The sequence below is a fragment of the Sapajus apella genome, unplaced genomic scaffold (genome assembly GCF_009761245.1).
Source record: "Sapajus apella isolate SASKATOON/1434 unplaced genomic scaffold, GSC_monkey_1.0 scaffold44, whole genome shotgun sequence".
Lineage (NCBI taxonomy): Eukaryota > Metazoa > Chordata > Mammalia > Primates > Cebidae > Sapajus > Sapajus apella.
The window spans coordinates 10,023,817-10,044,381 of NW_022436984.1; the positions used below are offsets into that span (position 1 = coordinate 10,023,817).

Sequence of the window (20,565 nt, forward strand, 5' to 3'; positions counted from 1 at the left end):
AGGGAGAGAAAGTATGGGAAGGGAGGGAAGCATTTCTTTGTTAACATTTCTCAAGGTTAAAGTACCACAGACATGTCAAAGCGCCAACAGAACTAAGTCTCAGGTTTATGAATGCTGAATGAAATGAAGGACACTAAAGATGTGTTACTACATAAATAATTTTTTAAAAGAAAAGAAAAAAAAGATTTGTTACAGTTTAATTTAAATAACTGCAATAATTAGGTATGTCAGAAAACCCAATCCTCCCTCCATTTAATCTACCATTTCCAAGTTTGAAATAAAGAATCCAAATGTTCAAATTCAAAGTGAAGAGCTGGGGAGAATTCTGAGTCTAAAGGTATTTTGTAATTGATTCATCCATTTCCCACTACATCTTTAGGAAGGAGTTAAAAGTGCTATAAAACGCCCCCTCTCGGAATGGAATTTTTGATAGGACCCTATTTATGAGAAGGAAAATGATTAAGCATTACAGTATTTACTTTATTGTTGCCCTCACTACTGACAAATGCCAAAGTAACGTGGCAAGGACAGAGGAAGACGGCATTCAACACACAGCTTCAACAACAAGAATATCACAACTGCCTCGTGGTTGTTTCCTTCCCTAGTCTAAGTATGTATTAAAAGTCTCAAAATCAGCCCTTATCTGGAAACTTTTTCTCAGACAAAACCATGAGCAAAATGTATAAATAGGATATAGATTTTTTAAAATTCACAAAAATCTGAAAGACAAAGAAATGGGCCTAAGATCCCCCAAGCCCATTTAAAAACATGCTTGCAAAGCTCAGAAGAGGAAAATTCAATCCAAGGATCCTTCCACCCACCTCTATATAACTCCACATCCTCATTCCAATGCATGCTGGTTCTGTGAGCTAAGGCTCTGTTAAACTTTTGTTTACTCATTTATGAAATGGAAATAATAACAATAATACCTTTATAAGGTTGTTGTAAAAGTTACATGAAATAATCCATGCAAGTACCTAGTAAACTGCTCAGCAAATACAAATATTCAAAAAAGTACTGGCTATAATTCCTTAAAGCAAAAAGGCTAGACTAATATTTTAGATACAACTCCCAAAGAGAAATAGCCACACATTTCTACTTTTCTCCAGAACAGCAAAAACAGCATTTCAAGTTCTTCTAATATAAATAAAATTGTAGCTGAGAAATAATAAATCCCTGATTATAGTTCCTAGCTGAAAGAACTGAAAACAACATAAGGAAGAGACATGACTATCTATCATGAAATATAGAATCAGCCAAAAAGCCTAAACAGAAAACAAGTTAACACTTAGATATCTAATTCAGTCTTTCTGAACAATAAAAAGAAAAGAGCTAGAGAACACTATGCTACATAAAAGCAAAAAGAATCAGATACAGTGATGTAGTCTGTTAGTTCTTCTTTGGCATCCTAAACATATCAGCTTATTCTACACACAGCATATTTACCAGTTCAACCAATTTCACAGAAAGCAAGATCCAAGACAGGGAAAAGCAAGACAAACAAAGGGCCCAGCAAATTTACGCTATTCCTGCTACCAAACTTTTTTCTCAGCCTCACCTGGCACCGACTGGTACAGATTTCTAATCAGCCAGGAAATCATTTAAAAATTTCAATATCAAAGCTCAATGTCAGAAAAAAGGTTGGAAAAAGCAATTCAAGAATGCTTTTCACCTATTTCTTACTATTTTAATCTACTCTTATTTCACTAATATTCTTTAAACTCAAGAGGTTCAAAAAAAAAAACAAAATTAAAACATAATTATTGTTCCTCATAAATCACATCAGTTTCAATAGCTTGAATATGATTTTCAAACATTAATTTATACAACAGTACTTTTAATTTTTAATAAGTTAAAATAATCAAAACATAAAACATGAGGAAACAAGTATAAAAAATTTACAGAGTAAAAATATTCAAATATTTAAGAGAGAAGAGAAAGAGAGAGAGAGAGAGATTTTTTTTGAGACAAGAGTCTCACTCTGTCGCCAGTCTGGGGTACAGTGGTGCAATCTTGGTTCACTGCAACCTCCACCTCCCAGGTTCAGTGATTCTCCTGCCTGAGCCTCCCAAGTACCTGGGACTACAGGAGCATGCCACCATTCCCAGCTAATTTTTATATTTTTAGTAGAGACACGGTTTCACCATGTTGGCTAGGATGGTCTCGATCTCTTGACCTTGTGATCTGTCTGCCTCGGCCTCCCAAAGTGCTGGGATTACAGGTATGAGCCATCACACCCAGCCAAGGTATTATTTAAGATGTAAAAGTAATACCTTGTTTTAACACTTCAAATAATTTTAATGTGAATTACAAAGCAGTTATAAAAGCAAATTCTACCTAAAATTATTTTTCAAAAAAACAGATCTAAGTAACTTAGAAAATATACATTATACCAAAGCAGATATATACTTGAATATCTTCAATATTAAACTCCTATTATGTGAGTTTATTTTTATGGCAGAAAAAATATAACACAAAGCTCTCCAAAATTAGGATTAATTTAATTTTTATATTTGAAGATCTTTTTAAAATTGTATGTAATTTAATATTAATATGGACACTAAATTAATTATTGCCAAACATTTTCAAAGCCACTAAAACTAGAATAATTGTTCTTAGCAATGTTATAAATTCCTTCCTGAAACTTATAAATACTCTAAATACAACTCTGTTGCTTAAAAATGAGGATACGTTCTAAGAAATGAGTCAGGCAACTTTGTCATTGTATAAACCATCATAGAGTGTACTTACACAAACCTACAGAATTGTATAGCCTACTACATACCTGCCTTGTGTGGTATAGCCTACTGCTCCTAGGCTACACACCTGTACAGCCTGTTACTGTACTGAATCATGTAGACAATGGTAACACAATGGTAAGTATCTGTGTATCTAAATGTAGCTAAACATAGAAAAAGTACAGGAAAAATACAGCATTATTATCCTGACACTGTCATCTATCTATATGCAGTCCATGACTGAACGGAAGATCATCATGAAACATGATGTATACAGATTGTATACAATAAGAATACAATTTCCTGGCATATTACAGCTTTTATGTGAACTTGTTTATATTAACAATGATCTCTCCAAGACATAAAGAGGCCAAGAATGGACTCCTGATTTTTACTACATTAACTGCTGGGTCATGAAAGTTCACCATTACCAGCCCACCACCAAAAACCACTGCAGAAAACAAGGAGTAGATGATAAAAATCTATCAAAAACTGACGATGACATATAGTTTTCTAGGTAACATTGTCTTTCGTAAATTTGTTCCATTATCTAAAATGATTCATAATTCATAGGTTTGAATTATTAAAATAGTATACATTCAAGTTTCTCTCTACCCTACAATGACCTTCCATCATGCTAACAGTAATTTTTAGTTAACACTTTGCACTAAAGAAAATGCAGCAAGATACTATCAAATATCACCAACAAATTATTGTTAAAATGTGTCAGTATTAACATTCAAGAATATATATCTGAGCTGGGTGCAATTGCTCACACCTGTAATCCCAGCACTTTGGAAGGCAGAGGTAGGCAGATCGCTTGAGGCCAAGAGTTCAAGACTAGCCAGACCAACATGGTGAAACCCTGTCTCCACTAAAATACAAAAATTAGTCAGGCATGGTGGCACACGCTTGTAATCCCAGCTACACTGGAGGCTAAGGCAGGAGAATCACTTAAACCCAGGAGGCAGAGGCAGCAGTGGGCCAAGATGGCACCACTGCACGCCAGTCTGGGAAACGGAGCAAGACTCTGTCTCAAAAAAAAAAAAAAAAAAAGAACGTATATCAGGTAGAATTTATTCTCTCAAGCACCACTACTTAAAGGGAAAAAAGGCTGGGCATGGTGGCTCACTCCTGTAATCCCAGCACTTTGGGAGGCCAAGGTGGGCGGATCACCTGAGGTCAGAAGTTTGAGACGAGCCTGGCCAATATGTTAAAACCCCATCTCTACTAAAAAAAAAATTTAAAAATTAGCAGAGTGTGGTGGCCCACGCCTGCAATCATAGCTACTCAGGAGGCTGAGGCAGGAGAATTGCTTGAACTCGAGAGGCAGAGGTTGCAGTGAGCCAAGATCACGCCACTGCACTCCAGCCTGGGCAGCTGAGTGAGACTCCATCTCAAAAAAAAAAAAAAAAAAAAGATAAAGGGAAAAAAACTCAGTGCCTTTTTCACTTCTCCTCTAACCTCCTTTTAAAACCACATTTTATCACTATGTATAATACAGTATCCCCAAGGAACTGCCAACATTTTTTTTCTTTGTTTGCTCCATATCTAGAGAACACTGGTCTACCTGCTAGCTCTCTTCATCTAGCTACCAGGATTCAGACACAAACGGCACCAGAGGTTTGCTGTCAGGTAAGAAGCTGCCCCAAGTAGCTTGGAGATTGGCGGGTCAAAGTATCCCTGTCTGTGGGCAAAACTCAGGCTGCTGCTGAGGCAGCCCCAAGAAAAGGAACAACTCAACATACTCTCAAGATAAAACCAGGCAACCTTTTAAATACAAATTTTAGACACATTATAGTACTCTTTTTATCTCTGCAAACTCACTTAACTGGAGTTCATAACTTTTTTTTTCTACGTTTTAATTTTACTAAGTCTAAATCAGAGATCAGCAAACTTTCTGTAAAGAGCCAGACGTTAATTATTTTAGGTTCTGTGGGCCACACAGCCTCTGTGACAACCACTCAACTCTGTCTATACAGCCAAAGTTGCTACAGATGATATACAAATGAATGAACACAACTGTGTTCCAGTAAAACTTTATTTGTAAAACAGGTGAAGGGCTGATTTAGACTTAGGACGGTAGTCTGCCTTGACAATCCCTGGTCTAAGTCATCTGAGCAAATATGCTGTTAAAAATTCCAAATTGGCCGGGCGTGGTGGCTCACGCCTGTAATCCCAGCACTTTGGGAGGCCAAGGCGGGTGGATCACGAGGTCAAGAGATCGAGACCATCCTAGTCAAAATGGTGAAACCCCGTCTCTACTAAAAATACAAAAAATTAGCTGGGCATGGTGGCACATGCCTGTAATCCCAGCTACTCAGGAGGCTGAGGCAGGAGAATTGCCTGAACCCAGGAGGCGGAGGTTGCGGTGAGCCGAGATCGTGCCATTGCACTCCAGCCTGGGTAACAAGAGTGAAACTCCGACTCAAAAAAAAAAAAAAAAAATTCCAAATTAAAAAGAAAGGGGGGAAAAGGCCAGGTCCATGTTCTTTTAAACAGAAGCCCCAAATAAAGGCTATCAGTCATATTATAACGTGAGCTGAGTCACAAAAATGGAGCAATGTATCTGTGAAAGAAAATATATACAAGAAAGAGTATATATCATCTAAACCCTAGCTCTCCCCTGTCCTTAAGCAATTCTCTCCCTAACCCCCAAAGCAATAAATTAGGGTAATGTGATTCTTTTTGCAGTTTTTTCTTTTCTCCACTACCATTAGTCACTGATTGCTAATATCCCAAAAGTTTTCAGTATAAGCTTTTTCAGAGTTGACTGAGACGGTCATGCGTTTTTGATGGTGGTGAGTGTAACACACTAGAAATTCTCTCTTGAAAGTTCGATGGGATTATGGCAAACAGAAAAGACAATCGATTCCTATCTTCTCAATAAGATTTAGCATAAGCAACCTTACATGTGACATTCAATTCAAAGATTTATTACTAGATGTTCAGAGAGTAAGTATTCCATTTTCAAACATATAAATTTACTAAGTTATGATGCTAAGCAGGTAGGCCATAATGGCCATACAACTTCAGATAACACTAGATGAACAGCAACTACTAAATTACAATATAACCTGGTGTTGTTCAACGTATTCTTGTATTCATGAGAACTGCCACTGAAATTCAATGACCTGTGAATGTTTGATGTAACAGAAGCCTGGCTCCCCCAATAAAAATCCCCAATCGAACAACAGTAATTCAATACTACAAATCTAAGTCCTCTGGGATTCAATCTCCTTTACACTGAAGTTTCAATTCAACAAACATGCATTAAATGATGTGCAAAGAACAAGAAAGTAGGTGAGGCGCTGGGAAAGCAGTATGAATGAGCCTTTCAGGAGCTTGCACTCTGTCAGAAGAGAGGTTTAAGCCAATGATTACAACACGGTGTGGTACGTCAATATCAAAAGTATGTGTATCCTCACAAATAAACATGAAACTATCTCATAATAGGCATATAAAAATAATAGGCAACTCATAAAAGAATACAAATGATCAACAGATCAAACCCACTGTTTGCCTATGTAATCAGTGTATTTTTAAAAGCTCATAATATCCACTGTTGGTGGGAGGTGTGGGAAAATGGTCATTCTTACACTCTTACTAGGCTACATTGCTACAGAATAATTTGGAAAGCTGGTCATTTAAAGCCATTTAAATGTATATTCTTTGTCTTGGAAATTCTACTGGTTTCAGTGAACGGATAAATTAGTTTCACTAACCAAAAGAAAAAAGAAAATAATTCAATTTTAGAATGACAACTTTGGTTTAATAGTGTAAATTTCACACTCCTACAAGATATCCAAGTAAGCAGTTGGACATACGTAATAGTTAGCATTTACTAATGGATTTTGCTTATCTTACATACATTATTTCATTTAATCTCTCCAAAATTCAAAGCCATCTGTATACATTGGCAGGACCAAGATTCAAACACAGCTCTTAAGCCAAAGCTCTTAGTCAATATTCTATTCATCGTTCATGGGTATGACGCCTGGCAGAAAGGTCCAAGATAGAAACATACATTTTGCAAGTTTATCTTTCGTTTATTCCTTCATTCAGCAGACATATATTAGGTACCTAAGGTTGGATCTAAGGATACCAAGGAAGTAAAGTTAAATTTCTTATCCTTAGGGAAATAAAATAGGCATGAAAACAAAAAATTGCAATCTGATATGGCAGTGATAATAGAAATAATAAAGAGGAATAATACTAACCCCCAAAGAAAGAGAGAGTAGTCAACTCTGCATCGGAGAGTCATCAAGGAAGGTTCTAAGAAAGGAAGACAATGCTTGGCCATGATTTTGAAGGATGAGTGAAAAAAAAAAAAACATCCCCCAAGTGGACAGGAGAAGCAGGTAAGGAATTTGATTCCAGAAAAAAGGCGTTGAATATACAGAAGCATTACTTACAGCAGCATGGTCAGTACAAAGAAATACATGTAGGTCACCACAGTGATAAACGGACAGTGCCCTTTAACCACTCTCTAACTCCCAACCTCTGCTCCTCCAGATGTTGCAGAAAAAAAGAGAGGAAATATAAAGCCTTCCACTCTCCTGAGTTGCATTTTCCAAAGAGGTCCACACCGCTGATCTCCCCTCCAAACTAAGAACTGGAAAGGGACTAGGCAGCTTCCCTTGTCAATGAGGAGAAGCAGTGATGTAGTGACACTCTCCAAAACAGCTTCCCAATAGCACTGCTATCTACTGCTTCACACAGCCTTTGGTTTTCTTCATGGCCTTTATTTACTAACTAAAATTCCATCATCTATTCATTCTTTTCCTTGTTTATTGCCTTTCTCCCTCATTAGAATATAAGCTCCAGGAAGGCATGAGATGGGCCTTGTCTATTCTATTCACCACTGTGTCTTTTGTTTTTCTTTCTGAGACAGGGTCTGGCTGCAGTGGAGTGATGTGACCATGGCTCTCTGCAGCCTCAACCTCCCGGGCTCAAGCAATCCCCCCACCTCGGACTCCCAAGTAGTTGGGACTACAGGTGCACGCCACCACAGCTGGCTAATTTTACAATTTTTATTTTGTAAAGACAAGGTCTCACTATATTGCCCAATCTGGTCTCAAACTCCTGGGCTCAAGGGATCCTCCCACCTCAGCCTCTCAAAGTGCTAGAATGACCGTCATGAGCCATCCTGCCCACTGTATCTTGAAGAACACTTGGCACAGGAGGCGCTCCACAAATACCTGCTGAATGAATGAATGTTGTTTCATCTTACCCCATGTAAAGCATTATGGTTATTTTAAACCTAAAACTCAAATCAATATTTCACTTTTATAAGAAAATATTTTCTGTAATATTTCACATATTTTCATGATCTAATGAAATTTTCTAATGCTCTAAACAGCATCTCTATGCCCTCTATTTTTTTTTCACCGTAACAAATATTTAATGTGGCTCCAAAATCAACACCTACGAAGTTTAACTCTGCTCTCTACTCACCCTAATACTTCATTAGAGAATCTTTGGACCAAAGAGAACAAGGTAACAATTTTGGATAAAGTGGTATGCCAACTGCAAATTGATGTACTGCTTCAGTGAAACACACATGAGGAAAAACAGAAGGAAGCTATTCCATACTTAACGAAAAACTCCAAGTCCTGCTAAGAAAACAAAAATATCTTAGGTAGGAAAAAAAGTGACTGATGTTACTGGAAAAACAGATAACACATGACAACTCTAAGGAGGTCACCATTTTTTAGGAATTACTATCACTGATATAATTACTATCACTGACATAGCAAACTCATAGAGACCAGGTCTTGCCAAACTGCATGTGACATAAAATGTTTGGTAAAAGCTCCTGGAATCTGTTTATCCAACTGGCCACTGCACTTTGGGTTTCTTTTGAGCAACCTACCACTATTTTCAGAATCATGCTTTCAGGCTACTTGTGTCACAGATAGGATAGTCTTTCCCTGGCATTTTAGGCTTTTTTTATTTTTATTTTTTGAGACAGAGTCTCATTCTGTCACCCAGGCGTGATAGCTCACTGCAACCTCTGCCTCCCAAGTTCAAGTGATTCTCATGCCTCAGGCTTCCAAGTAGCTGGGATTACAGGCACACACCACCACGCACAGCTAAGTTTTGTATTTTTTAGTAGAGATGGGGTTTCACCATGTTGGCCAGGTTGATCTCGAACTCCTGACCACAGATGATCTGCCCACCTTGGCCTCCCAAACTGCTGGGATTACAGGTGTGAGCCATAGCGCCCGGCCGCATTTTAGGCTTTAAAAGCATACAGGAAACTGGTACCGCAAGCTTAGCCATGCCATTACTGACCTGATTAAAAATTTTGATACAAATCGTAAATCACGCAACTTTTGAAGATGCAACTTCAAAAGTTCAACTGTTGTGAAAAATATTACTGTTACTATGAATCATTTCGAGACCAATGAAGACTGAAGTAAGACCTAACTGTTGCCTTGCCAAATCCATTTCTCAATATAAATACCATGTAAAATTACACAATGGATTTACTCTAACCCTTTTTACATGGGAGTTACAAAAAGAAGCCTTTAAACACCTCTAGGGATAAATTTACTTTTCTCAGCCAAGTGTTAACAGCAATAAATGGAGGATTTACATGTAATCCCTAAAAGCAAATAGGCAGAAATTACCAACCAAGCTGTGACTTTTTAACTAAGCATTTTATTTAATCCCACTTATATAACAGGGCAATTTAAAGGGTACCAGTTTTAAAAACATGAGATGTAAGTGCAAAATAGTGTCCCTCCTATTTTAAAGCTAGTTTTCTAGGATTGTATATTCTAACAAATGTGGGTTGTTGTTTTTTTTTTTTTTTTTTTTCAGAGTACTCACTAGGAATGACTAAATAAACACCTATTCAGTCAATACTGCCATTTCTTAAAAATAATAGCTATCTGAGAACTTTTTTCAAAGTTAATGTATAAGCGATGTCCTTTCTAAATAGATACAAATGAACATTACACTAAAAAAAATGGATGTTTTCATAGGCTAATAACAGCATAATAAATTAGCTACACGGTTAAGACTCTCTTTGTTCTCAACTGCTCACTGGTGGCCGTATATCCTAGAACTGTATTTCTAGAATTCCATCAGCATCTAGTTAATAAGATCTATTTCTCTAGTAAGTAGTCTTTAGAAAAATGAATCAGACTTTATTAAAGACAGAATTCATATTATTACAAGCCACAGTAGCTAGTTTAGGATTTGTAAGACTATGTTATTGATAGCACAAATTAAAAGAGAGGTTCCATTTAGAAAAAGAGATCCCTTTACCCAACCATTATACTCTAAAAATAAAACCAACAATTCTTCACACACGAACAAAATCAAGGTGGGAATATACAAGACTTCAACTGATTACAGAACAATGACATAGCCAGAAGATCAATAAGGAAATGCATTTCATAGAATTAACAGTTAATGTTTATAATGAAGTTCAATCAAGTGGTTAAAGTCTATAGGACTACTTAAGAAAAATTTAAAAAGCAGAAAAAAAAAATGTCATCACAGGGTCAAACAAGTTTCAGATGTTCTAAACTTGTTTTCATTAGTCAGTAATATTCTGGTCTCCCAAATACTAGGCCAAATGGCTGATGTCACTTACCTTCTCGTATTCCAACCTCGCTGAAAAACCAGAAGGAATCTGTTTACAAATCAATCTGTGCCTTGAGCAGAGTTCTGCTACCTCTAAATAAAACCCCTTTTAATTTCTTATCACACAACTCATGAGTTCAGCAGAAATAAGAAAAAAAAACTACTTGCCAAATATAAATAACCACTATTCACATTTTGATGTAGTAAAAACAGTCACTTGCTAAAGCTTCTGTTCTTCAAGACAGTCTCCTTTTTCAGCCCTCTTCCTTCCATTTATTTTCCTCCTAAATATTTCAGTACTATTCAGATAACCAGTTCACCCTAGTCAAGAAAAAGACCTTCTGAGGAAGCTGAGCACAATGGTATTCTGGAATAAAATCCCACTGGGCTCTGATTAGAAGTGCAACGCTCCTGCCTATGTACAACCTGTCGCACCTGCCACCAGGCCCGGAGGCCGGGACTACCACAGAACCTGCTTCCAGTGTTCGACGCCTCCTGCAAAACATTACTTACTGTGCCAGGCATATGACTTCTCTCATTCTTCCCATTTTGAGAGCTGCCATTTTTTAGTTTCTTTTTCTTTTTTGCTGTTTCTTTGTGCTCTTTCTGTTTGTTTTGCACTTCAATAAGAACAGAAATAAAGCTGTTTTTCACTTCCTTTTCAAACTCCAGTTCATCTCGTAAGGCCAACTGCTGCACCAGCTCCTCCGAGTACTCCTTAATGGCAGTCTCAATCTCTTCCAGGAGTTCATTTAACTCAGACACTGAGAGCCTTTTTACTCCTAGGACCAAAAATAAAATACAGCTGATATGAAGACAAAAACGTTTCAAGGACACAAAACAGAGTAGTCACTAGCAATGGCTAAATAAATACCCATGAAATAAATGTCAAAGAACAAAAATCATATTCCAAGCAATTAAATTGGCTATCTGTGATCTTCTCAGAATTCTAAATTTCTGGAGGGCAGGTCTGAGTAGAGGTAAGTGGGCAGGTGAGTCACTTCTCAGCTTGCTGGGAAGAAAGTCTAACAAAAGCTTTTACTTGTGCAAATCAATCATTCCAGGAAGAGTACTTCAGCCAAGACTGTGAAAGCTTGTACAAGGAAAAGAACAAACACAAAAGCAGAGGGAAAGTACAGAAACCACCTGCTGAGCAAAAACTGCAAGCCGTTCGGCAGGGTTCTGAGATACCTCTGAAAAGGAAAGAAGTTCATCTGAAAGAATTAAACTAAATACATATTTAATTACATATACCCCAATCTGTGAATTTTGTAGAAATTGGTGATATGGCTTGCATCTGTGTCCCCACCCAAATCTGTTGAAAATATAATCCTCAATGTTGGAGGTAGGGGTTGGAGGTGATTGGATCATGAGGGCAATTTATTTATCTTTTTTTTGAGATGGAGTCTCACTCTGTCACCCAGGCTGGAGTGCAATGGTGCAATCTCAGCTCACTGTAACCTCCACCTCCAAGGTTCAAGAGATTCTCCTGCCTCAGCCTCCCCAGTAGCTGGGACTACAAGTGCATGCCACCACACCTAGCTAATTTTTGTATTTTTAGTAGAGATGGGGTTTTGCCATGTTGGCCAAGATGGTCTCGATCTCCTGATCTCATAATCTACCTGCCTCAGCCTCCAAAAGTGCTGGGATTACAGGCATGAGCCACCACACCCAGTCATGAGGGCAATTTCTAATGGTTTAGTATCATCCCCCTGGTGCTGTTCTCATGACAGAGTTCTCATGAGACCTGGTTGTTTAAAAGTATGTGGCACCTCCCCCGCCCCCTTCCTCCTGCTTCAGCTGTGAGAAGACACCTGCTCCAGCTTTGCCTCCCACCCTGAGTAAAAGTTCCCTGAGGCCTCTCCAGAAGCAGATGCTGCCAGGCTTCCTGTACAGCCGCAGAACAGTTAGCAAATTAAACTTCCTTGCATAAATTACGCGGTTTCAGCTGTTTCTTTCTTGGACTAATACAACTGGGAAGGCAAAAGGGAACAATATTCCCTGAAACCCCTTCCAGGCTTCTGTCAGCACTTCTCCTGTGAGAGACAGGACACTGTTAAAGTCCCAGCCCACGGGACCTCAGAATGTGGACATGGGGTCTTTAAAGAGGTAAATTAAGGATAAATGAAGACATCAGGATGCACCCTAACCCAGTATGACCGGTATTCTCATAAAATGGGGTGATCAGGACACAGAAGAAAGACCACGTGAAGACACACAGAGAAGGCAGCCATCTGCATGTCAAGGAGAGAGACCTCTGGAAAAAAAAGCAAACCTGCCAACACCTTGATCTCAGACTTCTGGCCTACAGGACTGCAAGAATATAAATTCCTGTTGTTTAAGCCACCCAGTCTGTGGTACTTTGTTCTGGCAGCACTAGCAAACCAATACAGATTTTACTGTCTGAACCAGGTATCGGGACTGCATTTGGAAGTCAGGATCCCAACACTGTTTAGCTTATATCTACAGCAGTGTGGTCAAATCAGACCATCTGCAAGAATTCAGTCTGTCTGACTGTCCATATGTTGAAGCCATAAAATCCAAAGGTCTATAGGTAACTAAGCTTCAGACTGGGCATGCCATAAAGATAAAACTAGGTGACAATACAGGTTGAGCAGACATAGATCCCATCACTGCCTATTCAAGGAGGAGACCAGTCGTATGGCAATGATTTGAAGACTACCTTCCAACTAGCCTCAGGCTTTTCACAGGCTGGTTAGTTATTCAGAAATCAACTGTAGAGTTTCTAGAGTTCATTATTCTCATATATGTCAAACAGATCCATGGTTCCCAAAATTCTTCATAGTAACACACAAGACCATTTATATAGACAGGAATTACGTTTGACAAATAATTACTGAATATTGATTCTACACTTCAAATATGATGAGGTTTGTTAGAGACTCAATTGTGTCCTCTGCAAAATTCATGTGTTCCAACCCCTAGTACCTCAGAATGTTACAGTATTTGGAGATATGGTCTTTAAAGAGGTAATCATGTTAAAATAAGGTCATTAGGACAGAATCCAATATGATTGCTGTCCTTATACGAGGAAATTTGGGGCCAGGCGTGGTGGCTCACGCCTGTAATCCCAGCACTTTGGGAGGCAGAGGTGGGCAGATCATGAGGTCAGGAGTTAGGGACCAACCTGGCCAAGATGGTGAAACCCCGGCGCTACCAAAAATACAAAAATTAGCTGGGCATGGTGGCAGGCACCTGTAATCCTAGCTACTCAAGAGGCTGAGGCAGAAGAATCGCTTGAACCCAGGGGCAGAGGTTGCATTGAGCCGAGATCACGCCACTTCACTCCATCCTGAGCAAAAGAGCAAAACTCGATCTCAAAAAAGGAAAAGAGGAAATTTGGACATAGACACAAACAGAAGGAGGCTGAAATCAAAGCTTTCTAGAGAAGATCACACTATACATTTGATATAGACAAAAAGCACAGACATCATTTATTTAAGCAGACTCCCTTACTCTCTTCATAACTGCTGGTACTAGACCTCTTAAGAGTTTGAATTTCCTGGGAAAGCATTGAAAGCCGATCTGACTGTGTAGGGGTTTCATCATCTTCTGGGTCCGGTGATTCCTGCATCATTTCTTCAATTTCTTCAATAACCTTTGAAAACATACATACAACTGTTAATCAAATATACAAAAGGAAAATGATCTATCTGGAACATGGCATTCACCTAAGGCACCCAGAGTAGAAATGCACTAAATTCTCCATTAACCAATGGTTTTCAGGAGTGAGTGTTCTGAATAATCAAAATTTTGATTATAGGAGCAAACATGGTTTATCAAGAAAAAATTACGATATACTAAACACAAACCTAAATATAATTTGATTTACTATGTCCATCATGATTCAGTTGGCCCTCCCAGGTCTTGTAAATTCTAAGAAATGGTGCCACAAACACATGATAATTTACTTCAGACATGCCAGAACCAGATCATAAAGTAATCATTATAAGAAAGCAAATAACAGAAAATTTACCACAGACATGCAAGTCCTCAATGTAAAGGTATTTCATCAAAAATTCTAACATAAAATTTAGAAAATACAATAGCACAAAAAACTATATGTAAACAAGAAATTACCTTTACGACAGCAAAATATTCTTTTAACAGTAGGAAAAGAATAGTATATATTAATTCAGTGAAAAATAAAGGGATATTTTTAAATTACTTAAAAAGTCTAAAGAGAAAAATGCTACAAAAAGCATAAAAACTTCAGAAATACATTTGCCTTTAAACAATGATCTATTGTCTAGTGCAGTGCTGCTCAAATCTTAAGACAGTATCTTGCCTGTTCCAGATTCTAAAAGTTGAGAAGTATATAGAATTCAGCAAAATGTAAAGGAAAGCCAGGAAAATTACTCAATAGTTAGAAAAGAAGGATCTAAAGTTAAAAAAAAAAAATTAAATACAATCAAATGAAGGAGCAAAACATCCTGAGCATATTTACCATGCTTTATGAATTAACAAGCTTAACAGGTAACATTTCCACCAAGGAAAAACAAAGGTAAATCTGAAGGAGACGGGATTATGTTAATTATAAGAAGAGTCTCCAAAACAGGCAATATAATATGACACAATGAGCCACTCAAGGCTCCTACAGAGTCTGTTATTCTAACTCTTAAAAACAGGGAGAGACAGTTTAAGGAATTAGGCAGGTCAGTGAGGGGACAACAAAGTCACAAGGTCATGTCTATCCCGAGATCACCCTCTACCTCAAAACAGCCCTCCAACCTACTATTACCTTGCTTTTTTAAGCACTGCATTCTTTCCAGGCCTAGAACAATTCAACCACAAATATGACTAAGGAGCATCCAAATAACACAATTTTAATGTAAATTTTTAATGTCCTCCTCCCAAGCTTGCCATAATATATCTCCTTACTGACCTCATCTTTCCAGCCTAAAAATAGAGTATGGTAGAATTCACAGTCCAAGTAGCCATGGAACATTTTATTTCAGGAAGAAGTTCTGGCATCACATTTCAACAATACAACAGAGGTGGGAAGAGCATTCAGAAAATGAGAAAGCTGATTCAACTGGTTTTAAGTGAATACGGGGTTGACCTTATTAGAGCGTTCCACAGGAATAATGCTCACTTCTTTCTGGGACACACAATATGTACTTTAACACATGCTAATGCTTTTTACCCAGGGTTTTAAAGATACTAAATAATTTCTACACAGATACTTCACAGTTTTTCCATATTTGGGTAAATCTAAAGAAATAAGGAAATTCACAATATTTTTCTGGTTTGAGGTTAAGCAATAACCCTTCCTTGGTAACTTGCTATACACTTCAACAATGCCTATGTTGGAAATCTTCCCAACTAACATAATCCCTTCTGCTTCAGATGACATTACTTTTCTCTGTGGAAGAGTTAACTATTAAGCCTGTATAACCAGAAAAAATAGGAAAGATAAGTAAACCAACAGCCATTATTTAGTGTCATAATAAGAAGCCGTTTTCCAGCTCTGGAGTCTCCTTTCCTTGCGCTGATGAGTATCTCCTCTATACCTGGTCTGCTGTGAAGAGGGGTTCATCATTCACACAGGAGACAATGATTGAGTGCATATCCAGCTGCTCTCTCAGCTCCTCGTCATCTGACGCATCAAAGAGCAAACTGTCACTTACCTAAAAACAAAAATGCCCACCATTAAACGCAGGACATCCTGATCAAAACAAAGTTAACAGCTCTGAGTAAAGGAGGCTGCAGGGAAAAGCATCTACTGAGAGCTTTCCCTTGAGGGGGAGAAATTATTACAATCACTCACAAGCAGTGAGTACATGTTCATCTGGAACAGAAATGAGAAGAATGTATAATAAATATGAAATTGCTAAGATGCTGCATACATCCCCTATTGCCTGAGATAGATACAAACTCTGCTATTTTTTTCCATGGGGAAAACTGCTATAAAAGCTGACAGATATGCAGAAAAAAATATGGTATTCGTTAGCAAGTCATAGAGAATTACTGTGAGTAGAAGGGAGAATAGGAGCAAGTTTGGCAACAAACAATAAGATTGATAGATGTTAAAATTCAAAAGAAAACATAAAAGTTACTTGGAAACTAACTGCTAATATCTTTTTTTTTTTTTTGAGACGGAGTCTCGCGCCGTTCCCCAGGCTAGAGTGCAGTGGTGCTATCTCAGCTCAATGCAACCTCCACTTCCCAGGTTCAAGTAATTTTCCTGCCTCGGCCTCTCATGTAGCTGGGATTACAGGCGGCTGCCACCATGTCCGGCTAATTTTTTTGTATTTGTAGTAGAAACGAGGTTTCACAATGTTGGTCAGGTTGGTCTAGAACTCTTGACCTCAGGCAATCCACTCACCTTGGCCTCCCAAAGTGCTGGGATTACAGGCATGAGCCACTGTGCCCAGCCCACATATTTCTTCTTAAAAAAAAAATAATAACCCTAGGTTCCAAGAACCTCTTTAAACCTAACTGAGCTGGCAATTCACCTCTCACCTCACAACCATCTTCCACCCTGCTCTGTGCTCCAAGAGGATCACCTTTACGGAGGACATCAAAGGATGTTCTTGCTGTCTGGCTTCCAGATGGGTTAAACCCACTGGCAGACACTGGGAGACTAGAGGGTGGGATGGTGAGGGCTGCGCGTGTATTCTGCTGTCTTCCTCCCTGTCAGACGGTCACTTGTTGACTATGGCTCTTCACCAAAAGCCATCGCTCTGGTTAGCAGACCTCTCCCACACAGCCAATCTCAACAGTTTCTGGTAATCTCTCCCTGTCCTTACCTATTCATGCCCAGGACTGCTAAAGTACCAGTTTCTGTTGCCAGCCCTGGGAGACTGCATCATGCCTAGTTAGCTTCCCTTAACCCTGCCCATACCGACATAAACAGCCCCCTTAATAATGACTTAGAGTTTAGCACCAGTACTGACTGTAAAAACCTTGCCTGAAAAACCTCAGCAGATTGAAATGAACAAGTGAACTTCTGTCTATCATCTACCTATCTGTCATGGCATGACCATTCCGGTGTTGAATGGAACTGAAATTAGAACTCTATTCCCCAGGCCAGGTGCGGTGGCTCATGCCTGTAATCCCAGCACTTTGGGAGGCCAAGGTGGGCGGATCAAGAGGTCAGGAGTTTGAGACCAGCCTGGCCAACATAGTGAAACCCTGTCTCTATTAAAAATAAAAGTAACTAGCTGGGCATGGTGGCAGGTGCCTTCAATCCCAGCTACTTGGGAGGCTGAGGCAGGAGAATCACTTGAACCCAAGAGGCGGAGGTTACAGTGAGCCAAGATCACGCCACTGCACTCCAGCTAGGGCAACGGTATGAGACTCCGCCTAAAAAAAAAAAAAAAAAAAAAAGAACTCTATTCCTCAGGAAGGATTAGCACACACTGAGTTTCCTAAGAATAACTGTGCAACAAGGATTATATAAGAAGCCATCATGTCATTCTATTACATAGTATATAACTAAAATGATAAAATTTTGCCTGGCAAAATAATTTTATTTATCCAAGCAGAGGATATATATCTAAAGCTGAGGACAAATGGAGTGGAGCTACTGCTTCCCTAGTTCTGTATAACATGAGCATCTGGGGACAGCAGGTGAACGCAAACTACAGAGTAAGAAACATGCAGGTGAGAAGAGCCAAGGAAACAAGCACTGGCATGTCGACTTTGCAACATTAGGCAGGTAGAAGGCCCATCGGCACTGCAGGGTCCACCCACACCCCAAAGCGCAACTCCAGGCTGTTGCACAGTGACGACATCCCTTCTTATTTTATTTCTCACTGCACCATCAGCCTAGCAAAGGCCTGGCCATGGCCTTCAACACAACATCATGAACTCAGAACACTGTGGAAAAAAGAATATAAAACCTTCCAGGGAGAAAAAAAAAAAAAAAAGCACATTATATTAACAGGATCAGGAATCAAAATGTCATGTGAATTCTCAATAGCAATAATAGATGCTACAAAATAATCAATGTAATTTCCAGGCTGGGAGAAATTCCATCCTAGAATCTTATATCCAGCTAAAAAACAAGTAGGCAGGGGCTTAGGAAAAAGAGAGTTTCAGACATACAAGTTCTCAAAAAATTTACCTCTCATGTGCCCTTTCTCAAAAAGCTACCAGGAGGAAAATGAAAAAGAAAAAAGATATGTGGTCTAATAGCAAGCAACAGGCAAAGAGAATTCTCATCATGATCATAAAGTGAAAATCCCAGAATGATGACTGTAAAGCTAAACTAGAGAGCAGCCACTCAGATTAGAATTGTTACCGCAGAGATCATGGAGAAGAGAGAGAGGAGGGTGGGGAGGGGGAGCAGGAGGACTCGATAGATTGCCTAGTGTAGTCCATTTGCTGAATGAGTTCTCTGGCTCTACTGAGGCTGAATTGGTCAGCTAATTATAAACTAAATAAATCACAAAAAGGCAGTTATTATCCTAAGAAAAAACCTAAGTAGAAAAAGAGAAAATTTAAACATAATATATCAAAATGGGTCAACTATACACATTTAAATAGTAAATATAAATGATGAAGATCAATTCAACCCACATGTTGATGTAATTATACAGGGAAGATGGGGGAAGGGAAGTTTTTGGGAAGGTCTGGTGTCAGAGGTTGGCAAAGGGCAGTAAGAGAGCTAAACCTTCACCCTCTGGGTGGAAAGTAAATAAATAAAGCCTAAAATTGAGAAAATAATATCAAGTAAAATGGCATGAGCATGTTATCTGCTAGAAGAAATAGCTGATATAATTTAAAGTGGCCAGTTACCTCTGGTAAGGAGAAATCAAGGATGAGGTAAGTGGAGCAGAGACTGCCATTTAAGTCCTATAGCTCTAATTTACTTTTTAAACTATGAGAGCTGTCCCTTCAATAATTTAATTTTTAAAAGAAGAAGATAGATCAAGAAACTAGGCCCTTGATGAGAGGGGATGTATGATTTCAAAATCATAGAACATGAAAAAGTGGCACAATGTGATTTCAAGGGTGTGTCACTGGCACAGAGTAGACCTACCGATTAGCTTCATCCATCCTTCCACTTCGAACACTCCAAACCCCCTTCCCAGTCACTCTTGCTGTGTCGCAGCTTGGGGACAATAGTTCTGTTTTATTTTTCCCCTTCTGGCTTATAAATACTAAAAGTTTTAATTTTAAAATTAATCCAGGCTGGCACAGTGGCTCATGCCTATAATCCCAGCACTTTGGGAGGCTGAGGCCGGTAGATTGTTTGAGCTCAGGAGTTTGAGACCAGCCTCAGCAACATGATGAAATTACATCTCTACAAAAAATACAAAAAATTAGCCAGGAGTAATGGCGTACATCTGTAGTCCCAGCTATCTGGGAGGCTGAGGTAGGAGAATTGCTTGAGCACAGGAAGCCGAAGTTGCAGTGAGCCGAGAAGGCGCCACTGCACCCCAGCCTGGGCAACAGAGCCAGACCACGTCTCAAAAAAAAAAAGAAAACAATTACTCCTAAGGAAGCCTAGGTTGCCACAGCTCACACCTGTAATACCAACACTTTGGGAGGATAAGATGGAAGAATCTCTTGAGGTCAGGAAAGCAAGAACAGCCTGAGAAACACAGTAAGACCTTGTCTCTACAAAAATATTTTTTCTTAAAATTAGCCAGGCATGGCACTGCTCATGTGTAGTCCTAGCTACTCAGGAGCCTGGAGTGGGAAGATTGTTTAAGCCTGGGAGTTGGAGGCTGCAGTAAGCTATGATGGTGCCACTGTACTCCAGGCTGGGCAACACAGGAAGACACTCTCTCAATCTATCAATCAATCAATCAATCAAATTACTTCTATGGAAGACATTATTATCTTATTTTTTATTTCTTATTTCTGCTCTTAAAGGTATAAAGATGCACACAAAAGTCCCTGTCACCAAGGAAATGCACATGGAAGGAAAAGTACAGCACAGAAGATGTTCTTAAGCTGAAATGAATGAGAAGAATTTTATCATATAAGCATATTCAAGAATGGCACCAGATTTAAAATAGGTTTATGACCAAAACACATGAGCAATACCAGTAAACTATTATAAATTTCCATGACAACAGAAATGATCCCAGATCATCTTTCCAGAGAGAGAGCCAAGTCCATTCCCCACAGAGATGGCATATGCTAAGAGCTGGAATACCTTTCAAGCTTTGCAAATTAGCTCTGGCTGTCATGGGTATCATTATTCACTCTCCCATTCGGCATAAATGTGTCTTCTCTTTGCCAAGCATTC

General features: G+C 38.9%; 1 protein-coding gene across 7 annotated transcripts in view; it reads right to left on the minus strand.

The window, feature by feature from the left end:
- Positions 1-20,565, minus strand: part of FEZ2 (fasciculation and elongation protein zeta 2) — a 48,270-nt gene that overhangs the window by 15,755 nt on the left and 11,950 nt on the right. For all 7 annotated transcript variants that reach the window (XR_004257201.1, XR_004257200.1, XM_032239298.1 and 4 more), the window contains 3 exons: positions 15,872-15,988; positions 13,815-13,956; positions 10,851-11,119 (listed from right to left, as the gene is read on the minus strand). Coding sequence is in view for 5 of the 7 variants with exons in the window: in XM_032239298.1 (XP_032095189.1) it covers positions 10,851-11,119; positions 13,815-13,956; positions 15,872-15,988 (528 nt within the window). In the remaining 2 variants the exon portion in view is untranslated. The remainder of the gene's footprint in view (positions 1-10,850; positions 11,120-13,814; positions 13,957-15,871; positions 15,989-20,565) is intronic.